Source organism: Schistocerca piceifrons, chromosome 1 (assembly GCF_021461385.2).
Source record: "Schistocerca piceifrons isolate TAMUIC-IGC-003096 chromosome 1, iqSchPice1.1, whole genome shotgun sequence".
In the NCBI taxonomy this organism is placed as follows: domain Eukaryota; kingdom Metazoa; phylum Arthropoda; class Insecta; order Orthoptera; family Acrididae; genus Schistocerca; species Schistocerca piceifrons.
In genome coordinates, this window is record NC_060138.1 from 1,137,146,257 (window position 1) to 1,137,165,975 (window position 19,719).

At 41.3% G+C, this 19,719-nt stretch overlaps 1 protein-coding gene across 2 annotated transcripts in view; it reads left to right on the forward strand.

The window, feature by feature from the left end:
• Positions 1-19,719, forward strand: part of LOC124800550 (glutathione S-transferase-like) — a 76,837-nt gene that overhangs the window by 21,769 nt on the left and 35,349 nt on the right. For both annotated transcript variants that reach the window (XM_047263005.1, XM_047263004.1), the window contains exon 2: positions 10,306-10,444. In XM_047263005.1, coding sequence (XP_047118961.1) covers positions 10,309-10,444 — 136 coding nt within the window. In that variant the 5' untranslated portion in view covers positions 10,306-10,308. The remainder of the gene's footprint in view (positions 1-10,305; positions 10,445-19,719) is intronic.

The window sequence follows — 19,719 nt, forward strand, 5'->3', positions numbered from 1 at the left end:
AACGGATCGAAAGTTTAGGGTACGTGTGGGTTCCGTCTTGTCCGACGTCTTCCTCCAGGAGAACGGAGTGCCTTAGGGCTCCGTCTTGAGCGTAGCCCTTTTTGCCATAGCGATCAATCCAATTATGGATTGCATTCCACCTAATGTCTCGGGCTCTCTCTTTGTCGATGACTTCGCGATCTACTGCAGTGGTCAGAGAACATGCCTCCTGGAGCGCTGCCTTCAGCGTTGTCTAGACAGCCCCTACTCATGGAGCGTGGCAAATGGCTTCCGGTTCTCTGAAGAGAAGACAGTTTGTATCAACTTTTGGCGATATAAAGCGTTCCTTCCGCCATCCTTACATCTCGGTCCCGTTGTTCTCCCATTCGTGGACACAACTAAGTTTCTAGGGCTCACGTTGGACAGGAAACTGTGTTGGTCTCCACATGTCTCTTATTTGGCGGCCCGTTGTACACGTTCCCTTAATGTCCTAAAAGTTCTTAGCGGTTCATCTTGGGGAGCGGATCGCACTGTCCTGCTTCGCTTGTATCGGTCCATAGTCCGATCGAAGCTGGATTATGGGAGCTTCGTCTACTCGTCCGCTCGGCCGTCCCTCTTACGCCGACTCAACTCCATCCACCATCGGGGGATACGTCTTGCGACCGGAGCCTTCTACACTAGTCCTGTGGAGAGTCTTTATGCTGAAGCTGCCGAGTTACCATTGACTTACCGGCGCGACGTACTGCTGTGTCGGTATGCCTGCCGGTTGTTGTCTATGCCCGACCACCCCTCTTACGAGTCCTTCTTCGCCGATTCTCTCGACCGTCAGTACGGGTTGTATGTGTCTGCCCTGCTGCCACCCGGAGCCCGCTTCCGTCGCCTGCTTTGACAATTGGATTTTGCCCTCCCTACCACCTTCAGAGAGGGTAAGAGCCCGACACCACCTTGGCTCCAGGCTCCGGTTCCTATTTATCTCGACCTCAGCTCCCTCCCGAAGGAGGGTACTCCGGCTGCAGTGTATTGCTCACGGTTTGTCGAAATTCGTGCTCGACTTGCCGGTCACACCTTTATTTACACCGATAGCTCTAAAACTGACGATGGTGTCGGCTGTGCCTTTGTCGTCGGGGCCGCCACCTTTAAATACCGGCTCCTCGACCAATGTTCCAGCTTTACGGCCGAGCTTTTTGCTCTCCATCAGGCCGTTCAGTATGCCCTCCGCCACCGCCATTCATCGTATGTACTCTGCTCTGACTCGCTCAGTGCTCTTCAGAGCCTTGGAGCTCCCTATCCGGTCCATCCCTTGATTCAATGGATACAGCAGTCCCTACATTCTTTCGCTAATAATGGTGGTTCTGTCAGCTTTCTGTGGGTTCCCGGACATGTAGGAGTGCCTGGGAATGAGGCTGCAGATGCTGCAGCCAAGGCTGCAGTCTTCCTGCCTCGGCCAGCCTCCCATTGTGTCCCGTCATCTGACGTTCGTGGGGATGTATGTAAGAGGCTTGTGTCGTGGTGGGATGCTTGGTCATCCCTCCAAGGCAACAAGCTCCGGGCAGTAAAACCGCTCCCAACTGCTTGGACAACATCCTCCCGACCATCTCGGCGCAAAGAGGTCCTTCTGACCAGGTTGCGGATTGGGCATTGCCGGTTTAGCCACCGCTACCTGCTCTCCGGTGATCCAGCCCCGCAGTGCCCTTGTGGTCAGGCATTAACAGTGCGCCATGTTTTATTGTCGTGTCCCCATTTTAATCAATTTCGTGTTATCCTGTCCCTGCCATCTACTTTACCGGATGTTTTAGCTGATGACGCTCGAGCAGCTGCTCGTATTCTGCGTTTTATAACTTTAACTGGCTTGTCCAAAGACATTTAACCTTTTTACTTATTTTATCTGCATCTTTGTCAGGTACTTCTGGTGTCCCCCCATCCCCTTGAGTTTTAGCAGATTCCATTTGCTCTAACACCAGTGACTGGGCGCTAATGACCTCAGCAGTTGAGCGCCCTTAAACCCTACCAAAAAAAAAAAAAAAAAAAAACTGTACCGCGCAGTACCCCTTACAAAAAATTACCGCTACACGCCTTTACACACACACACCACTTTATCGGCCAACCAACCGATAGACAAATTTCGTTGCAGCCTACACGAGTTCCAATGGACTTTACTCAGTGTTTACAGCACTGCAGTGACAAAAGAACTTTTGTTGTGCCGTTGGTCCAGCAACGCTACACACGGCATAATTTGTTGGTTAAAGTTGGGGGAAGGGGGTTGGTCGGTTGCCCAAAGCGTCAACATGCATCCAGTTTGTTGGGTTGGTAGTAATAATTAAAAATATGTAATAAAAGGAAACATCTGCAGCCGTCGTTTCAATGTTATTACATTGCAATCAGTTTCGGTGATTCAATACATCATCTTCAGGCCTTAACTGATGCTGAGTGATTGAACTGCAGTCATACACATGATCCCACCAGTGGCCAACATCTGTGAACTGGCTTTCATAGAATACTGTACAAGCGAGGTTGTGACTGCAAACATGGTTGCAGACACAGCATCGCTTTTACAGTATCCTACAAAAACCAGTTCATTGATGTTGGCCACTGATGGTATCTGCTCAGCATCACTTAAATCCCGAAGATGGTGTACTGAGCCACCGAAATGGGGTGCAATATAACGACATCAAAACAACGGCTGCTTGTTTTTCATTTTATTATGTAAGTGAACGACTGATATCCGCAGACCATAAATCGCTGGGATGGACATAGGAAAAATAATTAAAAATAGTCCATATTAGATTCGAGCAAGGCATAAAATGTATGACAACATATAATCACTAAGATATATACTGTGTTGTGTTTTTGGTTCAAACTAGCTAGGTTTCAGAACGCTCTGTTATTAGAATCTTATCGAAATGGTGTATTGGATTTCCTGCAATTCCAGGATGGCTGGGACATTTCCTGAAAAGGTGTGGCATAGCATTAACTAATGAACTACTGTTTTCAGCAAAGTCGTAACCAAAGTTTACCGAGTACGACCACAGGCTGGTTGCTGCCTTCAACACTTGAACGGGAAAGATGTCTTTCGAAACTGGTTAATTTTACTGCTGCTTAGCCAGTAAAACTTCATCGTGAACGGACAGTGTGTTAACTGGAATGAGCGTTTCTCACCGAGGCAGTACAATGTGTGATGCAACTCAAGATACTAAGCAGAAGCAAACCAGCATTGGTGGAGTGCATAAAAAAGTAGTTCAAGTTACTTAAGTGGTTCAAACTGAGACGAGCGATAAGACACCTACAACTAATAAATATATCTATCGTATCACAACAGGGATTGCTGCTCCCAACTGTATTGTTCGATAGAAGTTTAGAGTCATCAGAAGTACTTTAAAGAAGAAAAACTGTTTCTCGACTTAGTTTCTCAGCAAAGCTTTTACGTTATGCGTAACAATCAAAAATCACGGATGTTAGATTCGCTACATCTGAGTGAACTACCGGGCATATTTTTAAAAAAATTTGCAGTGAAGAACGTAGTCGTTGGAGAGTTTATGTTTGATGGGTGTTTGGTCGTTCAGTGCTGTGTACGAAATATAGCTATTATATCGAAATTGCATTTAACTGTGGACGAAGAGCAGTACATCTTTCCATTCTTGAGAAGTTATGTGAGATGTACTGGAGGTTGTCTGCCATGCTGCCAGCTACGCAGCACGTGCCACACGCGGGGGAGGGGGGGGGGGCTGTTGCTGCCTGCCGTGCGAAGTGCAAAGCTGTCTCGCGATTCTTTTTTCTGTATGCTGCCGATAGGGCCGAAACAGGGTGGTGGGTGACCGTCCGGGGAAAATCGAGTGCAGGTGGTTTCAAGGACGCGCAAGTCACCCAAGTGATGTCCAATTGAAAGACTTCAATGAGGCTGTCATGCCACATGACAAGTTTTGTTATTCTGAATACTTGTCAAGCTGACCATATACTACATGCTGACCATAAACTACTTTGTGAAATTGAACAGTTGCATAAATACTTTTCTAACACAATGAATTCATAACTGTTGTATTTGTGAATGGTGGAACAAGAAATAAAGCGAGGCGTGAGTAATCAACGAGGTTTATTCTTCCACAAGCGAACACTTCAATGATGGAGCTAGTGCTGCCATTGGGACAGTGATCAGCAAAGTCCTTGGTTGAACCCCCTGTCTAGAGTGCCAGGTGATAGAAATCCATGAATAGACCAGTTCCATCCATTGTCTATATCCAGAGGACTGCTAACTGAACGGTGTGACGCTGAGGTATTGGCCGCAGGGAAGTCAAAGACAAGACTTCCGCCGTGAGGTGCTGTGTGCATCTACATAGCCCTGGTGGGGTTGGAAGATGCACACTGTCGAAGAGTCTAGGGTGGCGTGGCACTGTGTGATTCGTGATACCATCGTGCAGTTGTTTGACGTGGGTACACTGGCCAGAAGTTTCTCTATTACCGCAGAGACAGCTACGTGCATGGGCCACAATTGCGCTGTTCGAGTGGATGGCACTATGGATTAGCCAGAAATAGTTGATCGTGGGGTGTGTGAATCTGACCTGCGACTGTGTGAAGGCAGGCACCAAGGTGTAGACAGTGTTGATACCGTAGACTTCCCCCTCAAAATGCCTCACTGTGATGGGCCACAGTGATGTTTGAGAGATCTTGACCAGAGGCAGGATGTTGAGGTCAGGCTAGAAGCTGGATGTGGACTTGACTGACCTACATTCTAACAATTGTTGCACAGGTATCTGGAAAAACTGGAGGTAGAATGCACCTTCTACCTGTCCTGGTGTGGGGAATCCCACGATGGCGTAGGCAAGTCCATGTCCGTGGACACCGCAGTAGACGTGCAAAGAGAACAGTGGCTGCAGCTGAGATGGCAAAAGGTGCAGCGACTGTGGCAGTGACAACAGCAGTGGCAGCACCACAGCTTGTGATGACAGAGACTGCAACGCCAGTGCTGCCATGGTGAGGGGAGTAGTGTCCTTTGTCGAGCTGACCTAGGCTCCAAAGGCTGTGACGAAGATGGTTGCAATGTGAGAATCCTACTGGTAGCGCACAATAAGTGGTTCAAAACTTGCTGTGGTTAACTGCTGGGGGAGATGATCTCTGCCTGAGCACACACAGGAACAGAAAGATCCACAAAAGGATAGGGAAGACCTGCCATGCAGAAGTTCAGCCGAACATATTTCCCCGAAGCATCATATGGTATGTCGATAAGGACAGAACCAGAGCACTTCCCTTGGAGTGGGAATGAGTGCCTAATTTCGACATTTGTGCTTTGAAGGTGTGCACTAATCGTTTATGCTTCACCATCAACTTGTGATGAGAAAGATGCTGATCTGATCTGGGTGATGCCGTTTGCCTTGCAGAAGATGTGAATTCTGTTGAAGTCAGTTGTATATTGTTAGCAGGTACAATGGTAGTTGGTAATTTCTCTTGTCATGATATAGTTGCTAAAGCTTAAATTGTGCTGGTCAATGTTGTGGAACTCAGAGGGACCTCAAAAGGAAGTGAAATGGCACAGCTAAATGTATGCGAATTTGTTGTCAGGGGGTGTCTAGTCTTGCCAGTTGCAAAACTTTTGGTGAGGAGCAGGTAGGTTCTCAGCACATTCCTTGCAAGCATGTTCATGTGATCAATGACTTTGTCCATCCCCAGCTACTTTCAGTGCCGTCTAGCCAAATGTTTCATATTAATGATGTGCCAATGTCCTTTATGAAGTAATTGCAACACCTGATGCCACATAGATACCAGTATCAGCACCCATGTCTTTTTGTTTGGTGTGTGTGTGTAAGATCACATTATTTTGGACCGAAAAGGCGCTCTGCTGGAAAACCAATGCCGAAGGGACTCGATCAGTAGTGATCAGTCGCAAGGCTAACCACTGTGGCTTCATTTGCCTGGTCAATGTGAAAGCAAGAGCTTCGTCAAAAGATTCAAATTCCTCATCTGATCTGAGAGGAAGACGAGATATAGTGTCCACATTGGCGAGATATGCCCAGAAACGATAAAGAATCTCTCAGCTATAATTTGCCAGGGTAAGCGCTCATCATTTGCTTTTTTTTTGCCATCTCGATGGGCACAGTTTTGGCTGGGTTGAGTAAACTAATGAGAGGCTTGTGGTCCATTAGCAGGAAAAATTTTCATCCCTAAAAATGAAAGTTGGAAATGCTGTACAGACAATTGCTAAGGCCACCTTCTCTAATCAACTGTAAGGTACCTGAGCTTTGTTAATCAGTTTTGAGGCAAAAGGAATTGGACAGCCCGTGGTACTGATCCTGTGGGATAGCCCAGTGTCATAGGAGGAGATATCCACCATGAGGACTATGGGTTTTGCAGGATCAGTGTGGACTAGACATCTGTCTACCAGATGAAGGAAACATTTTTCCACCTGAGAGCACATAAAGGTGCTGCGATTTGAGCAATATTAGGTATGATGTGAAGATAATAAGAGATCTTTCCGAGAACAGACTGGAGATCAGTGAGATGTTTCTGGAAAGGGACCTTCGAAATAGCCTCCAACTGTTTGGCGGAAGGGTGGACACATTGGAAGTCGTTGATGTGACAAGGGTTTTTGATTTGAGTACAGAAAAAATCGCATTTCTCCCAGTTGCATCTGAGTCCTGCGTTAGTGAGGGTTTATAAGAGGCTTTCCAGATTGTGGATGTGCATCTCTGGAGTACTGCCTGAGATAATGATGATGTCCAGATAATTAGAGCAGGACATCAGCTCCTCTAAAAAGCTTTAAAAGATGGCCTGGGTAGAACCGCTGCCGAAGGGTAGACGCTCATGCTGGAATGGCCCATTGTGAGTGTTGATAATGAGGAAGCATTTCATTATGCCTTCCAAAAGGAGCTTCAAATAGGCGTGCTTGAGATTATCTTCAAGAAGACACACCCCCTTGTAATTTTCCATTAACTGTTCAGGGAAAGGGTACAAATCCATGATAGGCAAAGCACTGACATTGGACTAACAATCTCCGCAAAGGTTGAGTTATCTGTTGAGTTTTTTGACTATGACAAGAGATGACGCCCACTGACTGGCAGATACAGGCACGATAAACCCCAGGTCCTGCAACGTCTTCTTGAATTGTGTCAAGGGACCTGCTGTGCTTTGATGAATCGTCGCTATGTGGTATCTTTCAAGTTAATGTTGCCAGAAAAGTCTTTCGGCATACCCAGAGAGTCCTCGAAAAGCTAACTCTTTATCACAGAGCTTTGTGATGCTGCTGTTTTTTTATTATTATTATTTGGGGGGGGGGGGAGATTGTTCGTTGCCACATTATCTAATATTTGGAGTCCAAAGATGTCTAAGGCATTGAGGCCAAAAATGTTAGGACTGTCATAAGAGTGAAGCACCATGACTGGAGTTGCCTTATTTGTAGGTCTGTACTGCATCTGTAGAAGACAAGTGGCAAGGACAGCTCAGCGATTCCTTTGTATGTGGTGAGGGCCTGTGTCAGAGTTCAGAGTTGTTAGGAGCCAGGCTTTTCAAACGTGCACTTATTGATCAATGTAATAGAAGCACCAGTATCCGGCTGGAATTGGACATACTGAAAGAAATTTTTTTTGGGAAGCACGGAGGGATGCTGGGGACGACCGACAACCTGGGAAGATTTATGGGTTGTGGAAATGCTATAGCAGATTTGAGCCAGGAATGACTCATCAAAAACTGATGGGTTCAGTAGCACGGTTTCATTAATATTGACCTGATGGATAGGTATCCATTGCCTCAGAATCACGAGTGGCCATGTTAACAGACAGTCATTTAGTTTATGTGAGCAAGCATCTTGGATGTGCCCAATCTTTTTAGAAAACAAACATTTGTTTTGGTAGAAATGACAAGTGTCTCTACCATGAGAGTGTAGCGCTGAGGGCAGGATTGCTATTTGCTGTCATTACGCGGCTGCCTTGGGTGCATGGTAGGTTGTTTATGGTGCGTGGTGTGTGGAAGAAACAGAGAACCCATGTGGAGAAGACCGACGGATGTTAAGAGTGGCCACCAGAGGCGGTGACTTTTCCAACTGGGCGGTGTCAAAAAATTTGTGTACCTCAATTATACCAATTACTTCCTTAGGCAAATTATCGAATAGTTTATGGGCTGCTTACCGAAGTCTGGAGTCAGCAACATTTCAAAAAATTATTTCCATAGCATGATGTCCATGTATGACTTAATGTGGGGGCATAAAAATTTGAAGGTGCTGGTCATGCCTCTTAACTCTGAGCTATTGCCATTAGGTCTGGGTAGGATGGTGCATAGTTCAGAAGAACTTATACCGTGCGATGACGGCCTGGGAGTTAAAATACTTATCGAGAGGTGCAATGACTTCTGGGAAAGGAATTGATTCAGACTTGAGTGAAGGGAAAAAGCTTTACGCAAATGCAGAAGGTATCCGTGCCAACTTCAGTTTGTATTTGACCCACTCCTCTCCGGCAATGTTGACCTCGCAGAACAGCAGAGCCAGTCAGTGTCTGCTGCCTTTGTCAACAGCATGAGTGTTAGCAGGGCTTTCTGCAGAAGGTGTCAGTCCTCCAACATCAATGTCACTTTGTCTACCAGTTGAGTGAAATCTAAGAAGTTCCTATAATGACGCAGGTTCCTCTTTTTGGGCAACTGCCATAAAAATTGCTCAGCGATCCCATGTTGGTAGTAATTAGATACAGAACTGGAAAGCAAAGATGTGCCACCACGTCAAAAATCGGAAACCAACACAAGAACCAGCGTGTGTCGCCCCTAACTTGTTGTAGCGGCGAATGGTGGCACAATGAGTCGTGTGTGTGAGTTGCATTTGCAAGAGAGTGTGCTGGGGGGCCTAGCGCTATCTCTCTCTCTCTCTCTCTCTCTCTCTCTCTCTCTCTCTCTCTGTGTGTGTGTGTGTGTGTGTGTGTGTGTGGGGGGGGGGGGGGCACCTATCTGCAACTAAGCATCTCCGCTATATGGTGAGTAGAGTAACAACTGTCCTTCTCATAATACACATATGATTAATGAATATTAAACCATTATTGTCCTTCTTTCCAAAGACATTTCTCATACTGACTGAATTTCTGTTTATGTTCCACATTTTTGTTATCAATCTTATTATGTGATTGTGAAAGAAAGTAACAGTGCAGCCTGGAAGTTCATTTTGAGTCTTCATTTACAGGTCAATAACACCAGAAAGATGGTGTCACATAACAGTGATGTTTACTAGCTGATACCTCTTCAGATTCAAATTCTTTATCGTCATGCAGCATTATTACATGCAATAGACTTCATTAAAATGTAACCTATTCCTTCAAATAATAATCTTGAAAATTGCATACTGAACCACTAATTCTATGACGCATGTGTGGATGCTTCACACTATAGCAGTTATCCTGAATAGGTGTTGCAAACTGCGTAGTGACAAAAAATGAAAGCCATAAATTTCATGTGGTACCACAACTGATGACACATTTTATTATGTAATAATATTTTTAGTGTTGATCAATATCCTTGATAAAACCATCACTTTTAAGATTGCCATAAATAATAATATGTACAAATAATGCAGAATGTTTTTGTACATTACAATGATTTATTACAGAATAATTATCATTGAGTAACTGATATTGATGAATCTTAATCCAAAACCAGCCGCTGTTTGAAATAAACTTGTCGTAAAACGTGCCAATGATTCGTTGCACTTGTCTTACAACATCCCCTTCATTGACACCTGGTAAAAATTCAACATAATCCAAAGTGAATCAATTTATTTTGTGTTCACTTTTCAGTATGTCATTTAATGTAAGTGGGAGTGATGAAAGGTAGTGAACCGATGGCAGAAATTACAGATTGCCATATCTCATAGCCTAGCCCCCCCCCCCCACCCCCCCCCCCCCCCCCCCGCCCCCCCCCACCCCCTTCTGAGAAGTGTTTTCCATGGTGTAAATATATTATTGTCATTGTCAACAGCTTTTGATTATGAGGAGAAAACACCAGACAAGAAAAACATTTGAAACATTTGTCTTTAATAAGGCGATAAGCGAATTTCTTAAAATTTTACAGTCCATGTCCTTTATTGCAAGTACGTATTTGAAATGTGATACAGTATCAAAATATAAACGAGTTTTGAAATGTACATATCTACATTTTATTTTTTCTCCATGTTTGTACTTGTGTAGCATTCTGTTGTATAAAGACTTTCATTCTATCAGATAAAAGTATTACATAAGCTGAGGTATACATTTTGTTTATATCCTGTTTAACAATTTTCCAGTTTTGTTTTACTGTATTTATGATACTGTTTCTTCTGCTATGAAGTGCATAACCTTTTTAGAGTGTCAATTTGCCCACCTTCCATTGCAGAAGATGGCACCAAAGTACAAGTTGACTTACTATCCCTCCAAGGCAATAGGAGAACCTATCCGTTTGCTTCTGTCTTATGGCAAGATAGAGTTTGAGGATGACCGTTTTGATAGAAAGGACTGGCCTTCAATAAAACCGAGTAAGTTTTAAAATAAGAGTCTCTCATTATCTGACCTTTCTCTTATAATAAGTTGACATACTGTGTATTTTTTTTTTCTTTCTTTTCTTTTCTTGTTTACTTATGTATGTAGAAGTTAGGGAGAAATTTTTTCAGTGGGACCTTTTTTAAAAAAAAAAAATCAGTTGTAGGTGTTTATATTCTTCAGTGATTTTTTTTTGAGTTCTTGAGACCTAAATATATTGAATATAATAAATTTTATTGTTGAGGGGCGGAAGAAATTGTCAAATGAGTGGAATGATTTGTCCTCACATCCATATAATATCCCGTCTTACATTTTTCAGTAATATATTCTGGACATTCTTTTGAAAAATATGCTCCTTTCACTCTAGAAGTCATCTTTTGTTAATTTTATTATGAGACTTAACATAAATTATCAACTACTGGAGAAAAGGCTTCTGTAACTTTTTATTGTCTTTTACTTGGAATTTTGTTCTGGTAATCTTGGATCCTTAATCTTAAATTTCCTCAGGAAATGGAAACAAGTTATTTATTTCAGAATGAAATTTTCATTTTGCAGTGGAGTGTGCAGTGATATGAAACTTCCTGGCAGATAAAAACTGCGTGACATATCTGTTTTTCAGGAGAACTTTTGTGAAGTTTAGAAAGTAGGAGATAAGGTACTTGTGGAAGTAAGGCTGTGAGGATGGGTCATGGAGTCATGCTTAGGTACCACAGATTATGGATCACTTTCCCATGAAAGTCAGGCATCCTGAGTTTGATTCTTGGTCCAGCAAACAGTTTTAATCTGTCAGGAAGTTTTAAAGTCATCCCTCCTTTGCATAACTTCAGAAAATAAAAATATATATTTAGCCAGTGGAATGGATGAATGTGACTGCTGTTTTTGTATTCTATTACATCCCATCTTCTTATTAAGTTTTTAAATTTTACCTGTTTTTATTTTACAATGTCTATATTGTATAGATTTGATTGTATGATGCACTCTGTCTGTTCTTGTAGACACTCTGAAGACGGCATGTTGATTATAAAACTTTGAATAGCACATTGAGATTTTGGCGATGCTATAAACTTATTGTGCTTTATTTAAAATCCCAATTTTCTGACAGTCCACAGCACATACAAATTTGCATAGCAAGCATAGATAATGAGAAACAAGTACAATGAAATTTACAAAATAAGTTTCTTAGATGGCAGAAATACTTGTACTGTAAATGTGCAGTCATTAGCAGCTATGACAGAGCTTTTCCGCAAATTAAATTTATTTTTATTTTTGTAAGGAATGTGGAGGTGGCTCTACCAGAAGTTAATAAATGCTTTGCGTACAGCCAGTTTAGAGTTGCATTTTTTGTCAGCATCAATGATATCTGTCATCTGGGTTCTGATGCCATCCTCAAATGCTTCCACCAACTTTTTGAAGTGCTGAAGACAGCTACCTTCTCTCACAAGATGAGAATGCAGCTCCCAACTGTAGTATGAACTCCTAAACTGACTGTGGTCTTCTGGTTTGTAACCATGTCAAAGGCTCCCATCAGTGCTGTGCTGATCTCATGTGAAAAATACTTGACCTATGAATCGCCATCCGCAGGTACCAGAGTATTGACGGCTTGTACATAAATCTATTTCAAGTTAGAAAAACCTCTCCACAATTTCAATAAGTGGTTACATGTAGTACATCAAACAGTGATCAGGTCTCCTGTATTTGTTATAAAGGAGAATATACATCCTTCAATTCAATTCAATCCATTATATACATGATATAGGAAAAAGAGAGCAAGAGCAAGATTTATGATTTCGACAAATAAGGGAAATTACATTTTCTTAATTACACATTACATATTTTGTCTTCTTTTTATGTGCAAGTCGAAAAAAAAAGGTTTGTGCAGAAAAATCAAAAGATGAGAACTGTCTCTTTAGACACAAAGAAATTCATCAACATTATAGAAACTTTGACCTAATAGTATCCTCTTTAATTCTTTTTTAAATATATGTAAGTTTCGAACACTTTTTATTTCTTTTGGTAATGCATTGAACATTATTTTGGTTAGATGCATCACACTATTTTGGTACAGGGCTTTTGAATGGTTTGATAGTCATGTACTTCACTGTTTAGAAGAGAGAATTCTTGATTTGACTTCAGGAAACATACGGATTCATATATGAATAAACTAGGTATGATCAAAATTTTCAACTCCTTAAAGAGTCCTCTACATGGATCTCTGTAGACAACACCCTTCAGAATACAAGTAGCTTTATTTTGGAGCTTAAAACAACTTTTTGTGAAACCTGTATTCCCCCAAAATGTAATACCATATCTTATATTACTATGTAGGTAAGAGTAGTGGGCACATAGTACGTTTCTTGTAGTTTCCTTAATGTATTATAGTATTTAATAAGTTTTTTATTCAATAGTTCAACGTGTTTTCCCCATCTCAAGTTATTGTCCAGCCATACACCAAAAAATTTTGTACAAGAAGTTTGTTCTATCAAACATTTTCCAATCTCTACTCCGTTATTTTTTATTTTGTTCCTTATGTGCCTAAAATTCATCAAAGTGGTTTTTTGTCATTCATAATTAAGTAATTGTTCTTGAACCATTCAGCTGCCTCAGTCATCGTTGAAGTTATTTTTTCTTGTAGGTCAGCTTCACTAACTCCCTTGATAAAGACTCGTATCGTCTGCAAAAAGTAGTGATTCTGTTCTTGTTAGATGGTTAGGAAAATCATTGATAAAAACTAAGAAGAGCAGAGGGCCTAGAACAGAACCCTGGGATACACCACAGTTGACTTCCAGATATGTTGAGCAATATTTTGTGCCATTATGTATTATTTCAACACTTTGATATCTGTTGTACGGATAAGATTGAAACCAGCTGTATGCTTTTCCATGTACTCCATGGCAATACAGTTTCTCCAGCAAAATATGATGGCTGGTGAAGTCAAATGCCTTGGATGGATGTAAAAATATTCCACAGCTGAAGTCCTCATTATCCATTGCAGTTAAAACCCTTTCCAAGAAGTGATACACAGCTGTTTCTGTAGGCTTGTTTTTCCTGAAGCCATTCTGTGCAGTGGTTAGAATTTTACATTTGTTTAGGAAACTCAACAGTCTCTCATACACAATCCTCTCAATTACTTTAGCAAAACTTGACAGTTGTGACAACGGTCTATAATTTTGTGTGGTATATTGACAGTCTTTTTTTGTAAAGTGGCTTTATTATTGATTTTTTAAGTGCAGAAGGGAATTCACCAGTTTTAATTGATATATTAATAATATCAACTAATTCAGTTATTATTTTGTTTGCAATATGTTTTATGACATTATGAGGAATACCATCACATCCATAGCACATTTTATTTTGCAGCTTATTAATTGCATTTCTTACTTCTCAGTGTATAACTGGGTACAAAATCATTGTCTTTTCATTTGTGGGAACTTTTGACTTACTACTTTTTGAGTTACCCAGGTTCTTGATAAGATTTTGAGCACTGTTAATGTAGTAGTCATTGAACATTTTGGCAACAGATTGACGGTCAACAACTTTTCCTCCCTTTTTTATGATAAGATTATTGTTTGTCACTTCGGATTTACCAATGTTATGCTTTATGGCCTTCCAAACTGATTTAGTTTTATTGCTGTCTCTTCTGATAATCAAATCACTGTTCAGTTTCTTTGCTGCATGAATAACTTTTCTGTAGACTTTTGTGTAGCATCTAAGATATGGCTTTAATGCTGCATTATGCTTTGAAGGCCAACCCAGATTTCTAAGAGTACCTAAGATTTGTTAATTTTTGCAGTTAACCATGAATTAGATTTGAGAGAGATTTTTACTTTTCTAAGGGGGAAAGCGACATCAAAGCAGTATTTGTAATCGGAGAAAAATGGCTCATATTCAGAGTCTACAGCTTTATTTGGATCTCTGTCCCATTCAGCACTGTACAATATGCTATGAAAATTCTTAAGGCTACTTTCATTAATGTATCTTGTTTCTATGTAGTTTCCACTGCCATGTTTTTTCCTAGCCATATTTTTTAGTAAGAGCTTGATTGCCATGTGGTCAGAGAAACAAGTATCTGTTACTTCAGCCTCATAACTACAGGTGTCTTTGTTAATAAACACCTGATCAATTGTCGTCTCACACCCATCTCCATACCTGGTGACATAAGTTATTGTGGCTTCTAAATTATATGAGGTGCAGAGATTTAGCAGTTGATCTTTGTGAGCTTTATTATTACTTCTAAAATTGATGTCAAAATTACGCAGTACAACTGTTGATTTTGACCTAAGTCTCAATTCATTGATTAGATCCTCAAGATTACCAAACCACAGTCAGTCAGTTCACAGACACAGTATTCAAATTCTTTTTCTATACACTTTACTTTGTTTAACTTTACTTCTTTAGAATGAAGATTGTCTCTAACATAAAAACAAACACCTCCATATTTGTACATTTCTCTGCAAAAACTGCTTATGATTTTAAATTTGGAAGGGCTGCTGTACATATTTAAAAGTTTTGCAACCAGTGTTCACTGACACATACAACAGATGATACTTGGTTAAAACTGTCTCTTAACAAGACTCCAAGTTCACCCAACTTATTACATTACTTGCAGGCCAGAAAAACAATAAAATTAAAATCTATCATTAATCGACAACAGAACCATTGAAGATAATTTTCTATAATTATTCCCACCTATTAACTGTGATAATGAATGAGATACTTTAACTAAAAAGCTGGCCGGAACTACATATCAGTAATATCAAAATCCAAAAGAGAATACCTGCTAGAAATACACTTAAAATGGACACCTGTGGCTGTGACATACTTGTTGTTGCACATAACTCAATAATGTATAATGAGATAAATAGAGGAGCAAAATGTAAGAAATCCGAATGAAGACATGCATCAGCAGTGCGTCAAAAGTATGTCAGATGTTTCTGCCCCCACCTACATTATGTACTGAAAGCTTCAAAAATTTATATTTCCCTGAAAGTGCCTTAGTGATATAAGGAAATTTTGTTCTGTCACCATAGAATGGGAGATGCATCCATTCAGAATGGGAGGCTGGGACATATATTCTTTTGACTTTGTGTTAACTCATTTTCCAGAAGCTATGTTGGGCAGTTGGTTAGACAATCTATCCAAGAGGGAAACATCTGGCCTGTTGTCAACAGAATGTCCTAACTTTTTGATCCACTGGATGCAGAGGTAGGAACAGGTGATGTCAAGGCTATTATAACATCATTGAACACTAGTATCATATGAAAAGTTAAAAAAGGTGGGAAGAGAATTCTCTTTAACAAGTGTGACAATGCAATGATAAGAAACTGCCTGAACAACTGACCATAAACGTTATCTCTGAGAAGGATAATGTGTGTTGTGTGTATGGCAGAAATTTGAAGATACTATAGGCCACATGCTAGGTGTGTTTGTGGTGTTAGAAGACAGTGAGGAATAACAAGGACTCGCAATAAAAATATTAGAATATTGTTACAAAGGCATAGGGATTTCTGTAAAAATTTCAAACAAGACAAAAAAAAATCTTTGAGCATGAAACCTAAACCTCTAAACAAGCTGTGTCAGAAATAGTTCATGAATTCAGTATCAATTTATTGCACACCAAGCTGTCAAAAATTTCATGGATCACAACATGTCTTGTGCTTCTGGTTGTCACATGGATGTGAAAATTAGAGAAGGAGAAAAATTCAGCATTAAATGAAAGACAATCAGTTGAGATAAATCTGCTGAAATTGACAGGGTGCATAAAGTACGAGACAGTTCCCCCCCTCAAGCAATTCTTGAAACAAATCTACCACATTAATGGAAAAAGGCACATATTATTGTTAACAAGTGGGCTCACAGAACATAGGGATTGAACTGGAGACTTACGTCACAGAGAACAGTTTGCTTGCAGAATTTTGAAACACATTTTGCGCTTGTTCACAGTGAATCATAGGTTGTGTACTAATATGCACAGATTCTGCAAGCATCAGACATTAGCAACCTAATTATAGTTCCAGATCATCACCTAGTAAACGTAATATATGCTTAAGGAATTTATGAACTGTTGTGTGTACAAAGAGAAGACCTCTTTGATAATATAACCCAGTACATTGTTCTTAATAGGAGAAACCACCAGAAGTAACAGTAGTGTCCTATGTAATTAAGGAAATGTGGTAGGATCATTAATGTTCTCTCTCTCTCTCTCTCTCTCTCTCTCTCTCTCGCTCACACACACACACACACACACACACACACACACACACACCTGGAAGGTAGTATTTTTATTTCCCCGAAGTTATTTGTAGATAACAGGACTGGATAAATATGCATAAACAGATGAAAATACTTGATGTTATTTGACTGTGTAATCAGAATTAATCACAACCAACAAGTATCTTGAAGTAGGTGTCTGGGGTAATTTAAGATGAAACAATTATGGCCTAAATCTAAACACCTGAAAGCCAGATGTTAGGTATCTTGAAGTAGGTGTCTGGGGTAATTTAAGATGAAACAATTATGGCCTAAATCTAAACACCTGAAAGCCAGATGTTAGGTCAGATTTATGGGAAGAGTTGTGGAGAAGTTTGGTTCATCCACCCATGTAGATCACTTAACAAAAACCTTGTTCAGTCAATCCATAAATAACATTCATCGGTCTTTGGCCTTTACCAAGGTGGATTAATGGAAAAAGAGACAGAATTTTTGACAACGCGGCATGTAAGAAACTGCTTCTGAATGTACAGAAGGCTTCTCACATAATAGCCCTAATGATCAGGTACAATCAGCTAAATTCAAAGAGCTGCGTGCTTTATCGTAGGTTCCGTCTAAACAGCAGGTGCACTGCTGATAGCATTACTCTTAACATTGAGTGCCTACATTACAGTATAAGTCAATAACATGTTAATTGTACCCCTGTGAAGCCCAAGTTGGAATATCAAAAATATTATAAAAAGAATAGAGCACTGTTACCCATAAAAATGACACACTGAGTTGCAGACAGGCACAATGAAAAGACTGTTATACATTGAGATTTTCACCAAAGCTTCCACAGAAACAAGCAAGCATACCTCATGCACACATGACCGCTATCTCATGCCAGAATGCAACAAAAGCAGCAAAGTGGAGTGGGGTGGGGAAGAGAGTGCAGGGTAAGGGTAGGGGGAGAAGAGCACTGCCTGGTGGAGTGTGCAGGGGCTAGATGGCACCAGGAGAATGCTGGCGGGTACAATATCAGGAGGCAGTGGGAGAGGGGGCTGAGTGAAAAAGGAGAGGAGCAGAGAAGAGGTGGGGGTGGGGGGGAACTGGTGTGCACATTGGCAGAGAGTGGTGCACAATGAGGGTGAGACGATGTGAACTGGGAGAAAGTGATAGGACAGGGGGCAGAAATTTTTGAGTGGAGTGTGTGGGGACAGTAGGTTACCATTGTTTGAGGCTGGGATAATTTTGAGAACGGAGAATGGGTTATACAGATAACTTTAATCTGTGGAGTTTAGAAGAGCTGGTGGCGGGAAGGAGGATCCAGATGGGGGGTTGTGAAGAAGCTGTTGAAATCAGGCATTTTATGTACAGCTGCATGTTGTGAATGGTCCACTTTGTTCTTGACTACAGTTTGGTGATGGCCATTAATCCTGGTAGACATCTAGTTGGTAGTCATACCAGTATAAAAAGCTGTACAGTGATTGCAGAAGAGATGGTATATGACATGGCTGCTGTCTCACTGGTGACCTGCCCTACAGTGGGATAGGCTAAGTCTTTGAGAGGACTGGAATAGGAAGTGATGGGTGGGTGTATTGGACAGGTCTTACACATGGTTATGGTTATGATCCTTGTGTAAAGGGATGGGGTTTGGAGTGGCATAGTGATGGACTAGGATGTTATGAAGGTTGGGTGGGCAATGGAACACCACTTTGAGGGGTGAGAAATATCTTGAGTAAGATGTCCAAAAATTTCAGGGCATAATGATAGATAATGAAAACCCTGATGAAAGATGTGATTCAGTTTTTCCTGTGTGGGATGGAACTGGGTGATGAGGAATTGGGTGATGAAGGGAATGCTTCTTTGTGATTTGTTCTTGGGGTGGTGGGAAGATTGGGAGTGTATGGGTCTATGGCATGGGGAACATGTTTGCAGACTAGGTCTGGGGGATAGTGCCTGCTCCTGAATCCCTTTGTGGGACCTTCAGCATACTGGAGAAGGGAGTTCTTATCACTGTAGGCACACCAGCTCTGGGAAAGTCATGATGACTTTTCGTGACTGCAGGGAGCCACTGCTCATTGTATTTCTAGATTGTGGTGCCACTGTTAACGACAGCGGTATATCGACACCATCAACTCCAAAACACCCAGGAAAGTTGGACAGCATCATTGTGTTGCAGAACAATGCCTGCCTACATATAGGTTTGACTGTACTGCAGAAGTTTTGCTGAGAAGGCCTTACGCATCCTCCATAAAGTCACAATCTCTCCGTGTGTGATTGCCGTATTTTTGGAGCCCTGAAGAAAGACATTCGTGGCCATCGACTTATCTTTGTCCAAAGAGATGCGTGCCTGGGTACAATAATGGTTCCATAGGCAACCACAAACCTATGAAGGCAGTGACATTCTTATCTCACAATGAGGTAAATGTATTAACAGTTATGGTGAAATAATAAACAGTTTACTTACTTTTTTTCTGTGTCTTGTTTTCATTTGAGAGCCTGTAAAACTGTAGGTCAAAGTTCTGTCTTGAAAATGAGAAATAGATAGTTCTTTATTAAAATCACTTCCTGAAAAATGTATATCTATACATAAACTTTTGTGGCGGCGTTCGTAGCGACAAACAATTCGCTGTAGAAACGGCTTACGAAGTCACCGCCACACTTTTAATAGCGGGCCGACCGGTCTGCTGGAACAGTGAACAGAAAGATGAAAACCCAAACACTCTGATTAAATAAAAGTCGGTACTTATCTTTATTAACGAAGATACAGACAGTAGTGAACTCCGTGTCTACAGAAATCTGTCTAGTTCGAGTCGGAGCGGATAGGTCAGCGTCGGCTGACTACAAACAACAACTCTGCTGCGATGAACACACAACTGACTAGCAAGTACACAATTCGGTGGCGAGTATACAACTGAGCGGCGAATACAGAACTGTCCTAGCGCTCGCGACTCCAGCGCTTAAGAACCCAGAAGCCAGCGGTGGCGCGCGCAGACTTGCGGCGATTTCCTGTCTCGCTGGCGCTGCTTATGCGGACGGCGTCCGGACTTTGATGCTGCCAACCTTTTGGCAGCGGGCT